Below are 16019 nucleotides of genomic sequence, written 5' to 3' on the forward strand. Positions count from 1 at the left end.
ATGTCTCTTAAGCTGTCACCAACAAAGATTAGTGCCGTATCGTCTGCGTACATCAAATCTTCTGAATATAGTACGATGAATGGAAAATCGTTAACGTACAGGGAAAAAGAGTGGGTCCAATAACTGAGCCTTGTGGTACCCCAGAGACTACTGATTGAGTAAAGGACTCGACACCATCCATCACTACTCGTTGCTGTCGGTCGGATAGGTATGATTTAGGAAGCTGGTGAATTTTGCTTCGAAAACTGAATTCATGAAGCTTACTTAACATGATGTTGTGGTTGACGGAATCGAAAGCTTTTCTTATGTCTAAGAAAAACTACAACGGCTATCTCATTGTTGTTCAAGGCTTTGTTAACTTGTTGGGTTAATACCAAAACTGCAGTGAATGTTGATCTGTTTGCTCGAAAACCATGCTGGTTTGAGCAAATTACATTATGTTTGGATGCAAATGATGTTATCTGCGCGGATAGAATTTTTTCAAACATTGTATTAATTACACTTGACACAGATATCGGTCTGTAATTTGAGGCACTTGATTGGTCTCCATCTTTGATTACAGAGACGACTTTGCCCAACTTAAGCTCATTTGGGTATATACCACAGTCCTGCCAGTGTTGAAACATGTGCAGCAAATAATCTGCCAGAATGAATATGTTACTTTTTATTAATTTAACTGTAATAGCATTCAGCCCAGCTGCTTTATTGGCGTCTAGTTTTTTTACTATTGACATGATATGGGACATTTCCATCTCAAATATGGACCAGAAAATGGTCTTATGTGACACGTGTGATCTGTAGTGTGTGAGGGTCTCGAGATGGCGAGCGACTCGCCAAGACGCGCTCTTGGAGTGGACGGACACAGCAGACATGGTCGGTACAAACCAAACAACATACATTTATTTAACTATTTTAGATGAGATATCATCCACCGAATCATACATCCATTGTAATTAACACGTTACCATACAAACAACATAACACAGTAAAACACCAAACACAACAACATGACAGACACCATAACACACCCAAGGCGGCGTCGCCAACGCTTGACTTACCCCGTGCCCCCCCCCCCCCCTCCCCCGGCGCGCCGGCCCGCGGTGCCACGCGCAGGGACCCACGCTAGAGACAACCGTTCGCGGCAGCCGCCACGCGCAGAAGACTAGTTGCTCAACACTCGCCCCCCACCAAGGCTTGCTTTCCGCCAGGGGTCACCACTGTCACAACCATGATGATGATAGTGGTAATCAACGCCACGTACCACCCGGTAGTTGTAACCCGAAATGCTGCTTTTGGGCGAGATACGTGGGCCACACGGCGCAAACAATTTTACAGGGGGTGTCAGCACCCCCACAAGTGTCCGAAAACTGAGCAGCCAACGCACGCCCGACGTCGGCAAAATGCTTGTTAAAGCGGTCCACTGTGTCTTGAGTTATACCGTCAGGCAGTACACGTTTATCTGAGCCAAGGTCAACTGCGGGTTTTGCTATTTCCCAAGTTCTCTTGGTGTTGCCTCCAGCCTCTTCAATTAGCTTAGCATAGTATTCTTTTTTTCGTTTCCTCATTAGGGTGACTGACATTCCTATAGCATTTGAATTGATTTAAGTAATAGGCATTGGTTCTCTGCTGCTTCCACTTGTGATACCAATGGTCTTTTTGTTTCAATATTTCTAGAATACTAGGTGTCATCCAAGGGCAGAGTGGCTTGGCGTACTTACTAGTAGTTGTGGTTGTCCTTAGTGACACAGCGTTTTTGAGAGAGCATATGAAATTACTTTATTCTATATTTACATCCTCGTCATACATCGCACAATAATCGATTTGACTTATTTTTTCTTGTAGTAACTTATACTCAATCTTTGTAGTTAATTTTCCCGTAGAAGCTTTCGCATTGAGAGGCTCATTTGTAAGGGTAACAAAAATAGGCAAGTGATCGGCAATAACCGGCAATAATAATCGGAACAGGAAGCACACCAGCATGCACATCATTGCCAACGTTGCAGAGGGCGTGATCAGTAAGAGTACATGACGTGTCAGTGACACGCATTGGCTCATTTATGACATTACACAAGTTAAAGGATTTCAAGAGGAGCGTGTACTCATTCAAGGTATCGGATGACAGGTCAATATTAAAGTCTCCAACAACTACAATATTGTTGTAGTGCATGCAGAAAACTCTCATAAGCACAGACTCAAATAATTCCTTCAGGAACGTTGATCGAAGAACAGAGCGGGCGGTATACAACGCCAACAACTGGCCCTCTTTCGTTTTTGATAAACAGAGTTTCTATAGTTGCGTTCGTAACAGATGCATCAAGCAAGACATTGCACGCAATATTGTCCAGTATAAACAAGGCAACACCACCACCTCGCGCACGCGAGTTGCGTGGCTGCGATAGTAGCCTGAATCCCTGCATACTCATTGTTTCATCAGCCTTCAACCATGTTTCATTCAAAGCAATAATATCGAAACCAAAGTCGAACCGTGCTATATAGGTTACCAGATTGTTTAAATTCCGGCGTAAACTTCGAACATTGCAGTGGAAAACCGAGAACTTACTACATTTTGGTTTTTCGTATATGAAGGATTAAGGACATTTATAAACACAGAACTTGAGAGAAAACGAGCACCTATGCAATCTTGGCAAGGTCACCTTGAGATTGAATATGTTCAACCGCCGAGTTCTAAGCTTTTCTCATTAGAATCCCGCCCTGAGATACCCATGCAAACTTCCACTTTTTTTCTGCTTTCACCTCTCGAGCTTTCCTGAACAGATTCTTATTTCCTAGGCAGAGATGCTCATTGACATAGATGGAATAAATATGCTCTAAAGAAAGGTAACTCGTGATTAGCCTCGTCTTCCTAGCTGTGGTCAAAAATTTGTCTCGGGATGTCCTAGTTGCAAATCTTACCACAACGTTTGGTTTATCTTTATCTTTGTATGAGACACGATGCGCGACATCGTTGTCTCCATCGGACATCTCGATTCCCAAACAAGTGGCCATTTTACCCTCTGTCGCCTTTAGATTTTCATCTGCAGCCTATGATTTCCACGTTTATGTTCCTTCCGTGCTGCTTAAGTTCCATAATCTCCTTTTTGGCGTCAGTCAGTTGTCTAGCCATCTCTTGGATTTGTTTCACAATATATTTGTTTTGAGTCCTCACCTCTGTTAGTTCCCTTCGAAAGTTCGCAACATCTTTCTTAAACTCTTCGAATGCGGTATTCATGAATTCGACAGATTCACGTATTTTCTTGACCTCGACTTTAATTTCGGAGTTAGAGTCTTCACTCTTACCAACCTGAGCTATGATATGAACTGCGAAGGCATCAAGCTTAGTGGCCAATTCACTGATGACTTTAACGACCTCTTTGATACTAGTAGGAGCCTTCTCACAAAGCGCCTTCCCTACGTCATTATTACGACCCGTAAATGCGCCTGCCATATAGCAAAGAGAGCCGAGCTACAGCTCTGGAGCAAGTTACCCCAAAACAATGCAACACTTCACAAAGGCACACCACACAATCACCTATGGCAGTGGCAGCATCGGCACTCGACGGTAGGCAACAAAAGGTGCCCACCAACTTGAAAAACAGACCAGCGCTGTTAGCCTGCATCCGTGAGCCGCTACCGCCACTGCCAAAGTGAACAGCTCCACGTCCACCAACCACCGAAGATAAGATTTGGGAACTGCGTCCGCTGTTCACAGATGGCGGGAGCAGCACTGACGTCCGTGTGCGGGAAGGACTATGCTTTGACTTCCAGAAATGGGCCTGTCGCGCCAAAGCACGTCGTCAGACCATCGATGCACGCCAGGCTGGTAATTGCAGTCGGGCCTGAACCCAAGGCAGCACGACAAGTGTTCCCTTGGAACGTCGAAATGCTGGTCGCCAACTGAAAAACAGACGAGCGCTGTTAGCCTGCGTCCGTGAGCCGCCGCTGCCGCTGCCAAAGTCCTTTATATTTCGATAGAAATAAAATAAGCAGTTCTTTTCATATTCGATTTTTTATCGCCACAATTTTTGTTTTAAGAAAGAAAATAAGTTTTGAATTTTCCAATTGGCGGCTATTTTCCCGTTTGGTGATAAGGCAGCTTCCGCCCAGTACACCGTGGCCCCGGCATTTTTCAGAACGGGCAGGACGTTTTCTCTCTGCCTGAGCATAAATCAACAAAATGCATTACACGCGGGTGTAGCTATCGCATGCACCCTTCGTGCGACTGAGATGGGTCGACTTGCTTCACCTGTGCTTCAGCCGCGTTCGTAGTCCCCGCTCGCGTGCGTTTACTCACGGCTAGAACATACGATGTGTGTGTGTGGGGGGGGGGGGGGGGGGACAGTTATCAATTTGAACTTAATATGATACGTGAGGGCGATGCCGATAGCGAAAACCCGTGAAGAGTATTCATATCACAGTAAAAAGATTAAGGAGGAACTATGTATAAACTATTGTATTAAGCTACACGCACCCACGCTCTGTGTCAACACATCGTGCCCAAAAAAAAAGTGGCCAGGTAGTGTCATTGCGGCTGGAAGATAACTCAACAGGGCACCTAAATTCTGGACTTTTCTATATGGCCCACTGAAGAAGGACATTGTCTCTGTACCTACAATAACAGCACTAAGTCTGTTGGTATTCACGAACATTTCCTTCCTCTTCCCATCAACTGAGAGGCATGCGTGAGCATTGCGTAGATCTCGGCCGTACCTCTGACGAATAGGTTGTACAGTGAAGGTACTTGCTAAGAGAATTAAGGCAGAGAATTAAGGAATTCAATCAACCAAAGGAACAAGCAAGACTTCGAAAAGGCTACTCAACAATGGAACTCATTCATACTATAAATCAGGTAAGAACGAATCGCTCCGAATACAGCCAACCACTATACATAGCCTTCATAGATTACGAGAAGGCACTTGATTCAGCAGAAATATCAGCAGTCATGAAAACAGTGTGTAATCAGGGCGTCGACAAAGCATATATAAACATTTTGGAAGAAATCTACAGAGGATCAACTGTCACCATAGTTCTTCATGAAGAAAGCAGCAGAATACCAATAAGAAAAGGCAGTATATCCATAGAGTGAATGATGGAGAGTGGGGCGAAGCATCCGTCCGTCCATCCGTTCTTGCTTCCGTCCGTCCACGCGTGCGTCTGCCTGGCCGCCCGTGCGTGCGTCTGTTCGCGAGTCCACACGTCCATCTGTGCATCCGTCCCTGTGCCCGTCCATGCGTCCATCCGTCCGTGCAGCCACCCGTGCGTCCGTCCATGCATCTGTCTGTGTGTCCGTTCGTCCACCTATTCAACACTCCAAGTACCACCATCTCGCATTTTTTCATCATATATTTTCCATATAGAAGCACCGCCATCTAGCGGACATTCCAAGGACTAAACGAGAGGTGGCACACGCACACTTTCTTACGGCTTGCGCTTCGGGTCTACTTCCCACCTTTAACCACCTTGAGTTCATGATATACACTAGTTCACTAGCTGTATTAATGGCACTGCGGCCCAACGCTTGATAAACCTTTGTAAAACCAACGAGGTTACGCCCAGCGAGTATAACGTAGCAACCCTTTCTTGTCAGATAGTGCTCAATGTACATGCCAGTGGCTGCTAAGGGGTAATGAGAGACAGGAGAATTCAGCTTTTAGTGAACGCGCACGCTGCAATTTTTTTTATTGTTTAACAACGCACAGAAGAAATATCCCACCAGCACCACCTTGGAGGTCAAAATGTAAGACTGGCTACACACTAATACTACTACTACTACTACTACTACTACTACTACTACTACTACTACTACTACTACTACTACTACTACTACGAGGGACGAACAAGTGCCGCTTAAAGGATCTTCGCCCCTAAAATATTTAAGACTAGGGGAAACCATCTCTCTAATGCTAATTGCCACGTGCCCGTGCTTCAAGTTGGTTTTCCGATGCCTATAGAGTGGGAAGAGTTAGGAATAAGAGTTAATCGAGAGTACCTTAATAACCTGCGCTTCGCTGATGACAATGCATTGCAAAGTAACTCAGGCGATGAATTGCAACTCTTGAATACAGTACTGGACATGGAAAGCAGAAAAGTAGATCTGAAAATATTATGCACGAAACTAAAGTAATGTGCAACAATCTCAGCAGTAAACGGCACTTTGTGATATGTCGAGAGACGCTGGAAGACGTTGTAAAGTAATATGCCTACTTAGGATAGGTAATAACCGCGGAGCCGAACCACGAAGTTGAAGTAACTAGAACAATAAGAATGGAGTGAAGCCCGCTTGGCAAACACTCTCAAATCATGACTGGTGGATTGCGACTATCCCTTAGGAGGAAGGCATATAGTAGCTACATCTTGCCTGTTCTTGTCTACGGAGCAGAAATCTCGACGCTTACAAAGAGGGTTCAGCTTAAATTGAGGACAGTGCAGCGACCTATGGAGAAGAAAATGATAGCTGTAACCTTAAGGGACAAGAAGAGAGTAGAGCGGACCAGAGAGCAAACCGAGGTTAAGGATACTGTTGTAGAAATAAAGTAGAAATGAACATGGGCCGGGCATGTTACGCGTAAGCAGGATAACCGCTGGTCATTAAGGATAACTGACGAGATTACCAGAGAAGGCAAGAGGGTTAGGGGCTGGCAGAAAGTAGGTGGGCAGAGAAGATTAGGAAGTTTGCAGCTATAAAGTGGCAGCAGCAAGCACAAGACCGAGTTAACTGGCTAAACATGAGAGATGCCTTTCTCCTCCAGTGGACGTAGTCAGGAGATGATGATGACGATGGTGATGATGATAATGATGATGTTTATGATGATGATGATGATGATGATGATGATGACGACGACGACGACGACGATGCGTAGCCTAATACAGCGTCCTGAATGCTTTGCTGTTTTCAGACATCGAAGATGAAATGGACGCTTCAATCGATGAACTTTCTCGGGCTGCCTGACAGCTTTTCAAAACAGGTACTTCATTTTCCAATGACTCTGAGTGGTTTTTATAACGATCAAGCGTTTGCTGTGCTTCCCGCATATTCCGCCTAGCTCTTATTTTTTATGTTCTTCGCAGTCTAATGGCGCTTTTTTTTTGTTTCATTCCTATGATTTCCTGCAAATGAGTTATTCCACCCTCATTTTTCGTAATCATTGTTCAACATTAAGCCCATTCTGTTTTCGCGAAAATTCGAGTACGCTGGAGCTATTCACCCTTTCAGAGTGAATTTTGGTAGCGTACGACACCATGCTAACCACGTACTCACTAGATCCTCCTGAGAGCATTGGAAAATCCCACGCGCTTCGTGCACGCAGTCAATTCGATTATTTGTTGCAACGAGGCTACGAAACTACCAACAGAATCACGACCCCGCAACATATTTTTATTCTGTTTTACGGGTACACTTTTGTTTGCTTTTAAGAGCGAAGCTCTTCAGAGCACAGCCTTGTTGTCCGTGTCTGGCATGCTCCTCAAAACCGAAGCTGAACACCTACACAACGAAAACACATGAGTAAAAAACCGAATTTATGCGCATATCAATCAAATATATAACAGCACAAAACATAGTCACCTCAGCCATCCATCCATTTGTCCATGCGTCTTTCTGTCCGCCCATTCACCTGTCCGTCCATACATTTTTCTTTTCCTTTTTAGGACTTCAACGTATACAATAAGGACCTTAGGACCTAGCTTCATTCACTCGTCACTTCGTAGAAATGCGTAAATTTTTTTTCTCGTAGGCGTGACTCAGCCAGCGTGTCTCTCCGTAGTGTGTCTGTCTCTCAGTGCGTTTCATGCAGTGTGTGTACTCTCTATAGCCAAACAAGGAGCACATACCTAATACATTGACGTGCTTCAAGCCTACTATCTCTGGTTCAGAAGCCGTACTTAACTAAATACACGCACGCACAAAAAGTGAATTGATTAATTAAGTAACATTATTGAAAACAGTCCTGAAGGTTGGTTTTTAGGCCGAAATGGGCCTGGTTCACGTCAACTCGAAGACCAATTAGGGCTGTCTAGCAAACTACAAGTAAATGTGCACGATTGATTTGCACCAGCGACGCCGGTGCCGACGTCTGTTTACGGGACGGCGATGCGAGCGCAGTGTGGTGTAAGAACGATGCGAGAGTGAATCAGCGCTGAAAAGAGGTGGCGCTTGAAAGGCAGTGAACGATAGCGGTGATGGGTGCTAGATTGATAGTGCCCATAAACACTTGCTCGATTGCCTGCAGGCGTGATATTTTTTAACCAACAAGAGCAAAAGCGCCGATCACAGATCAGAGCGACAGCATCATCATTAGCACAGTTACGCATGTTTCGGGAGGAGTTCTCCAGCTTCTCTTTTGCCTTCATTTGTTTTTGTTTTTTTTTGTACGGTCCTTTCTGCGGTCTTTTGACTGCTGACTACCTCAATGCAATGCATTATATACCGAGAAGCTAACACGCCTACAGCAAACTCCCAATTCACAAAGTTTTTGTCCAGGTCCGCTTCCTTCACGACTGCCTGGACTCGGATCAAATGTGCTTGAGCGCCTGCGGTTTCTTCAAGGTCAACCTGACGCTCCTCGTATCGGTAAGCATCAATCTACTCGCACTGGTAGTCTGAAGCAGAAAATGACAACTACGCACAATCGCATTATCTGCAACTCATTGAGAGATCTTGATGAGGGTGACAATTCGGGTTTATTAGTATAGCATGATAACTGATAATGGCTGAGAAAAGGCAAAACGGAAGATATTCCACACGAGTGTGCCTTTTTTTGTCCTTGTCCTGCGCTCCTATCAATAAACTGGCTCTTCTCACCGGCGTTACCCAGTTATTTGACCGGGGTAAAGGTATCATAGTTCAGAATAATAAAAAGAAATTATTATGGGCCGGGCAAGTAGCGCGTAAGCTGGATAACCACGGCTCATTGAGGGTAAGTGACCAAATTTCAAGAGAAGGCTAACGTGAGAGGGGGAGATGGAGAAGTAGGTGTACAGATGAAATGAAGTTTGCAATCATAACATTGCAGGAGAGAGCACAGGACCGGCTTGGTCAGAGGAACATGGGAAATGCCTTCGTCCTGCACTGGGCGGAGTCAGGGTGATGATGATGATGATGATGATGACGGCAATGACGATGATGATGCTGATGATAATGATGATTTACCACCGTCAATTCCCTCTGCTCACTTCTCAGTGGGACGCCATTCTCGAGCTTGTTTAAAGGTTCAACTGCGAGCATTATTATGCCCACAGCGCGCCCGCCGTGTGGGAGGAACTGATGTGCCTGACGAAGCTTCCGCAACAACAGCGTGGTGTCGCCGCGCACATGACAATCTTGTCGCACCACAAAACCTTCACATTCAGAAACACGCAACTTGACGCTACCAAGCAAGACAACCCAGACTGTTGAACGAGCCTCGCCACAAGTTAATCGTGATTTCGAATCGACCTTTTCATGCCAAGACCTTGTTTTACCAGAGCATAGTACACCCCAGCCCACTCAAGGACACACTCGATGAGCATCCCTATATGTGTGTGTGTGTGTTCGTATGTGAGTATATCTGAGGAATCAAGAAATGCGATATTTGCTCGATGCCTTCACAATTACTTTGTAGCCACAATCATATTTAAGGGACATTTAAGGCGAACATTAAGACGACGTTTGTTGTTGAAGTTGGGTTCCAGAAACCTCGTAGTGCTACGTTTATGCCAAAGAACTGGTTATTTTAGAATAACGTTTCAGCCGTCCAAATCGCATGGGCGCACTTTGAGTCACACGCCTGCAAGCGGTCTTTTTGACGTCTGTTTTGCCGGGTCCAATGTTTCCCGCCTTTGCTGCGCACCAAAGTGATCGCTTGGGCATGTTGGTACGACATATTGGAAAGAAAAGCACGAAACACTAGAAACCATACAAAGAACGACACATATTGCATGTGTCCTTCTTTGTCTGGTTGCTCGTTTTTCACGCTGTTTCCTTTCAATATCTACTGCACGGCCGCCCACTCTATACTAGCATATATCAAAATTAAACGGGCATGCAACATTTTATTATGTTTCTTGGTGCAGGTAGGTTCATTGTTATGGCAGCTAGTTTGATTACTACTGATCATTTGTAGTCGGACGCTCTCATGTCAAGAGGACTACTTGCATATGATCACGGTCGATGTACACTTCGCGGTGGAAAACACGGATGACAAGCAGACAACGCCTCGTCCGTGTTTTCTACCATGCAATATACATTGATGATAATAGACCAACTGGCCCAATCATCCACTTTGATCCCACTCTTGGCACACGTAGTACGTACATTTACCTTAATTTGTCGATAATAGGGTCACTATTATTGATAATTTGGCCGCTTTGGATGTTTTTATACTTACAGGTTTCCGTCTGACAAATTGTTATTTACCTTTAGTGCTCCCTTATCATGAATAAAGACATTATTTTTGCGGTACTCGGGAAAGATAAATTTACCTTTTAACAATTATAGTGAGGTGGTCATGCCAATCAGGAGAATGGCCATTTATGAATAAAGTTCATTGACGGGCTACCTGATTGAAGTTCTTTGCAAAGAAAGCATCGCAGACTTGCGAGAAAGAAGGCGTTGCCTCTAGTAGTTGTCTATTTATTTATTTAGTAATGGTGCCAATTTCATTAATGATTATTACAGAAAAGGCACAACTTCTAAGTGTACAAAGGTTTTAAACATCACAGGAGAATTCGTGCGAATTAAGAGAACAGATTTATTTTTACTAATGGCGATATAACAATCAATATAAAAAAATTGCATATGCAAGACATATATTGGCCTGGTGTGTGACGGATGGCGGTGCAGGGAACCATGCTTGTATGACGTCAGTTCGAAGATTCGCGTGCTTTCGAGAGGATGCAACCACCGTCGTGGTAAAACTCGGCAACGAAGCAGGTTCATTGGTTATCTTGTGTGTGGTGGTTACCGATGCTGTTCGAACAAGCGTGAGAGGCTGCTGTTAACGCTCATTTTAAATGCACAGCGGTTTGTTTCTTGAAACAGCGGACGCTCGTCTCCACGGCGAGTTCTGCGCATTGGTAGAGTACTTCTCTGTGCCTCTATCGGATCACCCGCCCGTGAAAAGCATGACAGCTTTCACAACTATCCTAAGGACTCGAAGCTGCGAAAGAAGTGGATAATCAAACTCAGACAGTGAAAGCACCCCGCGCCTTCATCGACCGTTTGCAGCAAGCACTTCGCTGACAGTAACTTTTGGTATACACATTTTTTTCGTGGGCGCCGCCATCTTGTGTCCGGGTGGCCCTTTTGTGATCTAGCAGCCCATCTGCATTCGGGAAGCTCACTGTTTACATAAAAGATAAGCGTGCGTTATGTTTTATCGTTCTGTAGTTTTTGAGAGCTGGGTTCCGACTGATGTAATGCACGTTCTTCAGAAAATGAGTCTATGAGATGTTCTGACAAGGTTCAAGTCGTTTAGAGTCACATGCTTTATTATACAGTGCCGCAAACGAGCCCACCTCTCTTGATGCAGTGTATTCACAGCACCGACATTCTGCTCGAAGGATGCACAGTTTTTTCTGGTCATTCTTTTGCAGAATGAGCAACAACTCTTCGAGAGCATGGTGAATATTTTTCTTGAGCTGTAGTCATCCGCTTTTCTAACAAGAGTTATTTACGCCACGCCGTCGCATCGGGTACCGCTCTTGCATGAAGCCGTCCCTTGAAAATTAGTGGTTAGCCTTTATTTCAGAGCACGGACGGTTGTTGTTAACTGCGCATTAATTGTTGTCTCACTTGTTTCTGAACTCTGAAAGAGTGACCGTATCTTACTCGCTCGTTTGTTTTTACAGGTGCGCACTTGAATACAGCTCTTACATCGAGCGACGCTGAAGTGCCTGCGAATACCCCTTTTATTCTCTGTGTTTTTGAATCGCGATATTTGAGTAACTCCCGGTGCCGTTGCACTTTGACCTGAGACCGAGAGAAATGTTATGTGGGGCTGTTTATCGGGAATGGTCGTCATCAATGAAATAGGTGTATAGGTTGTGTTTTGTAGCTAAGGCTGAGCATCGGCGTTGAAATTTTTGTGGTTCATTCACCTGAGGAAATGTTCTCTGAACATACCCGAGACACTGGGGAAAGTACAAAGTATTTTCTGTTTACGTTTGCAAGCCATAGAAGCCGCTGCTCTTTGTCAACATAAAAACTATGCAACTTGGAGTCCACAGCCGCAAAAATTCCGCGTCTGATGATGCATATTGCATTATACTTCCGACAGCAGTTTCTTTATTCTGTAAGTGTTACTGCACTCAAAAACAGCGCAGTGGTTCCCTGAAGGTCAGTTTTTGGCGTCATAAGAATGAAGAAAAACATAATCTGCAAAATGGTCTTATACATATCAAATTGTTCAATAAAGCCCCACATACCAGCATCAAAACACATATTCCAAGCCGTCGCCTTCATGCCAGAGAAGAGGAATGCGTTGGTTGCCAAACCGGACCTGCTCCCCCGATGCAGTCTATAACCGCCCAACGCTTCACATTTCGGTAAGATGTCAACCGTGCTGCAGCTCCTCGCCAGTACTTTAGATATTCATTAAACTCAGGCTACTGGCGTAGGCGACTTACCCCAAGTGAGGTGCCGTACCAAAACCTACTACGAGAACCCCAAGACAGGGACTATACCTCGGCATACTCACTCATGAATACATGCAATCACACTCATTCATACTTATTTGAGCGTCTTCAGTATGAGTATGAGTCAGTATTCATGAGTGTGAGTAGGAGTGAGTATGAACATGAGCGAGTACTGATGAGTGTGAGTAGGAGTGAGTATGAATTTGAGTGAGCACTCCGAGTGTGAGTAGAAGTGAGTATGAAAGTGAGTGAGTACTCCGAGAGTGAGTAGAAGGGAGTGCTGCGAATGTGAGTAAAAGTGAGTATTAAAGTGAGTGAGTACTCATCTGTGAGTAGAGATAAGTATGAAAGTGAGTGAGTATTTTTGAGTGAGTAGAAGTGAGTATGAACGTTAGGGAGTACTCATGAGTGAGTATAAGCAAGCATGAACGTGAGTGAGTACTCCAAGGTTGCGTAGAAACGAGTATGAGCGTGCGTCAGTACTCATGAGTGTGAGTAGGAGTGAGCACGAAAGTGGGTAAGTACTCCGAGTGTGAGTAGAAGTGAGTATGAACGTGAGATGAGTGTGAGTAGGAGTGAGTTTGAATGTGAGTGAGTACTCCGAGTGTGGGTAGAAGTGAGTATGAGAGGGAGAACTCATGAGTGTGAGTAAAAGTGAGTATGAATGTGAGTGAATACTCTGAGTGTGAGTCGAAGTGAATACAAACGTAAGTGAGTACTCCGAGTGTGAGTAGAAGTGACTATGAACGTGAGGGAGTACATTATTAGTGTGAGTAGGAGTGAATATTGTAACAAGAATACATCACGCTGAAGAATCAAGACAGACAGCGAGTAGACGACGTGATTCTGGGATGTGGTGCGCGCTCTCGCTTGCCTTGTCTGCTTAGGCTTGGCGTCGTGGAAATATATCTCAACTGTCACATCGTTTCTCTGTGTGCCTTTCCGTAAGATTTTGTTGGAAGTTTCTGGGTAGAAAAGCACGACGGAGCTTCGCAGTGGACACCAAGTTGCCGCTTCTAACATGTTTACCGACAGAGATGCTGGCCCCGCCGTGGTGGTCTAGTGGCTATGGTACTCGGCTGCTGATTCGCAGGTCGCGGGATTGAATCCCGCCTGGGGCGGCTGCATTTCCGACGGAGGCGGAAATGTTGTAGGCCCGGGTGCTCAGATTAGGATGCACGTTAAAGAACGCCAGGTGGTCGAAATTTCCGGAACCCTCCACGACGGCATCTCTCATAATCATATGGGGGTTTCGGGGCGTTAAACTCCTCATATAAATCAAATCAACAGAGATGCTGCGCCAACAGACATGCCTCACGCATCAATGGCGCCCACTTCACCTGTGGTCATCCTGGCAACTTTCCGGGCACTGACGGCGAAGACATCGATAAGTGGCTTCCACTCTGCGAGCTCGTGAGTGAAAACCACAGGCGGAATCCAGCCATGATGCCAGCAAACCTTATCTTTTACTTGAAAGCTACGGCCAAATCGTGCTTCAACAACAACGTTGAAGAGCTCACCAGCTGGGACACATTTAAGACAAAGTTGCTCGAGTTGTTCGGCCAATCTGCCGGGTGCAAGCAGGCCGCTAAGAAAGAGCTTGCAACCCGTGTACAGATATCCACGCAGTCTTACCTGGCGTATATTCAAGATGTCTTGACCCTCTGCCGTAAGGTTGACACCACTATGACAGAAGCCGACAAGGTTGCGCGTGTACTCAAGAGCGTCGGTGATGATGCCGTTAGCCTCCATGTATTTAAAGGCTGTTCGACCGTTCAAGTTGCGATTAAGGAGTCTCGACGCTTTCAAGAAGCTAAAAGCCGTCACATTGGCCACCGCTTCACCCGTTTTCCTAACACCGCTGCAACGTCCACTTGTGAGGAGCTTCGTTTTGACACCCAGCTAAATCCATCTTCTGCTGACATTACGAGGGTCGTTCAACGCGGAATCAAAGCGATGTCACCTGCACCCTTGAGGGTCCTGACGCCAAATGATGCTCAGCCTACCATATCGCTATTACAGAGCGTTGTGCGCCAAGAATTTGCCAACGCGGTCCTTTAGACGATCTGTTCTGTGCACTGACGCGATGTCCATCCGCCTACATTGAGCACCCGTCAGCACTATGCTTCTCCGCGTAACCGAGGTCCTAACGCATGGAAGACGCCTGAAGGCAGGCACCTTTGCTTCCGGTGCGAACGAGCGGGACACATTTCGCGTCATTGCCGAAGCACGTGGATCTCACTCTAACGCACAAGCCCACAAAACTTCATGAATTTCGACGCATCAGCCGGCCCTTCTGGCCAATAACAACGATGCCGTGATGACTCAGCCCATTACGACATGACCACCACGACCAATGCCCAGTACAACCACTCGCCTTCGCCGCGACGTAGATTCTCGCAGTCTTCTCCGCCACCCCGTTCCCCATTCCTGTCATTCACCTGACGGTTTTCTTCGGAGAACTAACTGGTGCAGCTCCTGCAGGGAGGTGACGCTACTGCTACGACTTGCCCTACAATTCCTCTATTAATCCTCCCGACCAACCAGAACTTGATTGATGTAAAAGTGGATGGTTTATCTGTTAAAGTTTTAGTCGACAGTGGCGCCCGAATTTCTGCTATGAGCTCGCACATTCGTGACCGCTTAAAGAGTCTTGACTACAGCCCCTTCACGCAGTGCTCGTGTTGCTGACGGCGCTGCAGCTGCCATCGTTGGTATCTGCACAGCACGCGTTGCAATAGCCGGACATCAAACCTCGGTCCTCTTCCCTGTTCTAACCAACTGCATCAATGATGTTGTCTGCGGTCTGGACATTTTCTCAGCCCATTCGGCCCACATTGGCTGTTCAGCTGGCACGGTGTAACTTGACCTGCCCTTGACTGATACGCCCAGTCTGCCCCTATTTCGTCTCCGCTCAGCTGAACATGTTGGTTTGTCACCGCAAACAGTTACCTGCATTGCGGTCACAGCGTCGCCACCTGTACCTGAAAGAGACTACGTGATCACGCCCATTACATCTGTCCTTCTTACTCAAAGTGTTACATTTCCACACACTAATAATATTCTGTTACGGGGAAATTGTGCTTGCATTCTTGCTGAACTTTGCTGTGTCCTCAAGTGCTTCCGTGTGGGATAGCCCTCGCGACACTGACCCCCTCTGAGGATTGCGCCATCTCAGCTTTGTACCCCAATGGTTTGCGTCGCCGCAAGTGCACGCAAGTCTGTTCTTCGACACAGTCCATCTTCTAATGTGGAAAAAATGATCACAGCGTACCTTTTGCTGCATCAAACTGACGCACTCCATCACTCCCTGGAATTGTACTTGGACGTATTCGACTTCTGTTACCGTCAGCTAGGTCTAACTAGCATTGTGATGCACCGCATTAACACTGGCGATGAATCTCCGGTAT

General features: G+C 45.8%; 1 protein-coding gene across 2 annotated transcripts in view; it reads left to right on the forward strand.

The window, feature by feature from the left end:
- LOC142803556 (uncharacterized) overlaps positions 1–16019 on the forward strand; it is a 111947-nt gene that overhangs the window by 34164 nt on the left and 61764 nt on the right. For both annotated transcript variants that reach the window (XM_075888679.1, XM_075888680.1), the window contains exons 3-4: positions 6894–6962; positions 8477–8566. In XM_075888679.1, coding sequence (XP_075744794.1) covers positions 6894–6962; positions 8477–8566 — 159 coding nt within the window. The remainder of the gene's footprint in view (positions 1–6893; positions 6963–8476; positions 8567–16019) is intronic.

The sequence above is a fragment of the Rhipicephalus microplus genome, chromosome 3, assembly GCF_043290135.1.
Source record: "Rhipicephalus microplus isolate Deutch F79 chromosome 3, USDA_Rmic, whole genome shotgun sequence".
NCBI lineage: Eukaryota > Metazoa > Arthropoda > Arachnida > Ixodida > Ixodidae > Rhipicephalus > Rhipicephalus microplus.